Below are 3,546 nucleotides of genomic sequence, written 5' to 3'. Positions count from 1 at the left end.
AAACTTTAACTGTTAATTCAGCCTAAAAAAAGTAATCAGTATGCTTTTTCAACAGATTCAACAGCACAGTACTTTTCATGAGATGTTGGTAAGAACGTTCCTGTTAATGTGGCGTTAAGGGCCTTTTCATTTGCACGTCATTACAAAGACTATGCGCATGTAAACATTGGACTAATTGTTATTGGATGCCTAAAGGATAGTTCACCCGAAAATGAAAGTCCTGTTAACAGTAGTGTTGTTTTGGACCCCATTCATTTTTAATTGAATTGTTTCTCTCCTAGAAACATTATTCTAAATAGCTTCTTTCCACAGATAAAGAAAGTAATGCATGAACTATCCAAAGAGTATGGATGCCAAATAGATATGCACCATCGCAGAGTTATTCAAAAAGTGTACATTTTATTTTTTGTACAAAGTCATACCATTCATTTACACTTTGCAATACAAAGTACAATCAAATCAGTGTCATATACATTCAAATAAACAATTACATGGCAAAATCTCTGAAGTTCCTGATGAAAAAGGCAGATGGCAAAGTATTGCATGTCTGAGTGCTGGTTATCTGTCGTTGCGTTTTGATTGCACAACAGTTCAAATACTTTTAATGCAAGAAAACATAATTTTGCACTTGTTCCCAGTTTAAAAACATGGTATTAATTATTCCTTTGGTCTCAAGCTCATTGGTGTGTCACCATCTATGGTGTGAAATGTCTGACCGATTACCTCTCAGAAAAGAAAAAAGAAACAAAAAGTGACCGTTACCCATTTAACATTCAGTCACAGGCACAAACCGCTATAAATTATTGCTTATTAGAGAGGCTACACATTTAAAACCTCCCAAATAGTAAGTATCCGTAAACAAATGTACAGTACACATCAACCCGACCCAGACAGGGCAAATACTGTTGAAATGGAAGGCACATGACAGGCACATGAATCTGCATTTACACTGAAATGAAAAGGCTTCTTAGTTAATGAATTAAGATTGCCAGGGATCCAGTAAACAGTCTTTTGTTTTGTGCCGTTTCCTTTCTGAGGGTGTCAAATGTTCTCCAGGAACCAAACTTAAAGCAGAAAGGCTGTTTCGGGTCAGTTTTACTTGGTTGGAATCTGACTCCACAAACACTTTGCTTATTCAGATCCTGGGGCGGTGCATTTTTAAATTGCTTTTGGGATGCATTTTGCACTTCGTATCCAGTTTACCACGAGTAAACTGACAGGAAGAGCAGATCCAAGATCAGCGTTCATGATTGGAGGCACTTAGTGAATGTGTTTGTGTGTGTCTCAGTGTGCAATGCAACAGCCAGATTCCTCATGTTTGTGCAGCAGCGACATGCGGGAGAAAGTTTTGGAGCAGTTCTTGCACTGGTATTTCTTCACGTCTGAGTGAGTTTGCAGGTGAGCTCGGAGGTTGGACCGGTCTGCGAATGCACGACTGCAGTGGGGGCATGAAAAGGGTTTCTCACCTAATGAACACAAAAGCCATGTCAGCTCAAATTGAAGTGCATCATGCAATGCATTGTCTAGCACTATTACGGTCTACAAAATGTGCAAAAAAAGCATTCAATCCATAGCATGCAACAAGAAATTAAGTTGTGCATTATAGATCTGCACTTTTCCACATTCACATGCTATATTATGTGGTCTTCTCACCTGTGTGCGTTCTAATGTGTCCTTGCAGCAACCAAGGTCTGGAGAAAGCTTTCCCGCACATTTTGCAAACGCACGGCAGCGTGTGTGTCCTTATGTGCATCTTTAGGGCTCCTAGACTCACATATTCCTTCTCGCAGTACTTGCAGCTGAATGATTTCCTGGTCTGTGCATCGCAGTGCAGCTGCTTGTGTTTCATGAGTCCGGAATACGTGCTGTAGGACTTGTTGCACAAACTGCACTGAAACTTCTCAGCGTCTGACAGTTTAGTCGACTGTATCCGCTCATCTTCATCGCTTCTGGGGCTCTCCGAACCGCTGTGGTCTTTATTAGAGGATGTATCGGAGAAGGACGAGGGGTATCCGGAGATGGGGGACAGGTCACTGGGCAGGGGTGACAGGGGCAGGTTGCTGGTAGTCCAAACTGTAATGGGGTTGTACGACACCGGGCTTAACACTTCAGGTATAACAGGCACTGGGAGGGTTTTTAAGACATATGGAGAAATAAACACTGCAATAAAAAGGGAAATGCAATCGTATTAGTTCACTTGGATCAGTATTTGGGTAGGCCTACTTAAGAAGTTACATGCTATATTCTTACATTTGAAACTATTTTAAATGCATTTTCTTTTTATGGCCATATTTATTGAGAAAATTTGCTTTTTATACTTATAAAAAAATTTTTTATATGCTTTCCCTAGAGCAGTTATATACTTTTGATAATAAACTCTAGTTAAATGTTATGCACCAAACACCCATTTAATTAACTTTGCATGGAGTTACATTTAGACAATACTTTTAAAAAACTGATACCAGGTTATCATTCACCAAAAAACAATCTTAAAGCATGTGCACTGGATTTTAAAATGAGAAACTTTGCAAACAATCCTAAAAGTGGGATCAAATAAGAGTCGAATGAGATCCAAATGGATGAAAATACACGGCTATTTTGTCAGTTTTAAGTTAATTCGGCAGAAACTGTTTCCATTAGGATGATTTGGTTTGGTTGCCAATTATTCAGATTTTTTCCACATACAGGAAAAAGTCATTTCCCAAGACTCCGAGAAAAAAAATGAAAATGGATCAATTCAGTAAAAGTTACTTTTTAATGTGTTGCAACTCAAAGTGTCTTAACTTAAACGAAGACTTGCAAAACACTTAACAAGTTGAACTAACTTCAACTTTTCATGGTTAGGTGTTAGAAACGTCAAATGTATTACCTGTTGGACTCTCCAGTTCTCTATAATTCGGTTTCTTGGCTGCATTGAAATGCTTCTTTACTAGGAATGAACGAGGCATCCTGGAATACGTTTAAAGCTGACTGGCAGATATAAAGGTCCTCTCTTCTCTTTTATAAAGTCAAATCACTGAAATCCTTATTGCTCAGTCCGACAGAGCTTCATCTTCTAGCGCAGATCTGCTCTAACACTCCAGCACCTCGGTGCAAAAAACAAGTAAATACTTCCAATCAGGTGCAAAGGGAGGAGCAGCGTGTTCAAGACGTGCATATTCATGAGCTCCGGCCCAATCGAAATAGAGGCGTGGCTTTTAGGGGGCGGGGCTGATGTGGCCATGGAAAGGAAGACAGGTGTTCACGCTAGGGATATGTATGGAGATGAAATAATGTTCAGACTTGTCACAGATGGTCAAAGCACACAGGAATGCAATTATTCCTGAATGTTTAAAGCAGGATAGCCCATTTAAAAAAATAATGCTGATTCTTAAAAGGGAATGTAGATCTTGTTAACTCTTGGTCCTGATTGATTTGTGAGTATTCAAAAAAAAACTACAAAAATTAGTATTTATGTTGGCGTTTAATTTGTTGTTCCCCTTAAGTGTTCATTCTGGCAACTCTCACTAATGTTTAAATATATGTTATGTCAGTTTTCATATCCAA

At 38.9% G+C, this 3,546-nt stretch overlaps 1 protein-coding gene across 1 annotated transcript; it reads right to left on the bottom strand.

Moving 5' to 3' along the window:
• Window positions 1–379: 379 nt before the first annotated feature.
• Window positions 380–3,088, bottom strand: LOC132124279 (zinc finger protein SNAI2-like). Its single transcript, XM_059535230.1, has 3 exons — window positions 2,870–3,088; window positions 1,654–2,160; window positions 380–1,466 (listed from the first exon to the last, which is right to left on the bottom strand). The coding sequence occupies exons 1-3, from the start codon at window positions 2,946–2,948 to the stop codon at window positions 1,285–1,287; spliced, it is 768 nt and encodes a 255-aa protein (XP_059391213.1). The 5' UTR covers window positions 2,949–3,088; the 3' UTR covers window positions 380–1,284.
• Between the last annotated feature and the right edge of the window lie 458 nt (window positions 3,089–3,546).

The sequence above is a fragment of the Carassius carassius genome, chromosome 42 (genome assembly GCF_963082965.1).
Source record: "Carassius carassius chromosome 42, fCarCar2.1, whole genome shotgun sequence".
NCBI classification, from domain to species: domain Eukaryota; kingdom Metazoa; phylum Chordata; class Actinopteri; order Cypriniformes; family Cyprinidae; genus Carassius; species Carassius carassius.
This window is presented reverse-complemented; position numbering and strand designations above follow the sequence as displayed.

Bases quoted from the DNA above. Each gene is read 5' to 3' on its own strand.
- LOC132124279 (XM_059535230.1), bottom strand. From the start codon at position 2,948: ATGCCTCGTTCATTCCTAGTAAAGAAGCATTTCAATGCAGCCAAGAAA. The intron at 2,161-2,869 runs GTAATACATTTG...TTTTTATTGCAG, and splicing joins AGAACTGGAGAGTCCAACAG to TGTTTATTTCTCCATATGTC. The intron at 1,467-1,653 runs GTGAGAAGACCA...TGTGTTCATTAG, and splicing joins ACACATTAGAACGCACACAG to GTGAGAAACCCTTTTCATGC.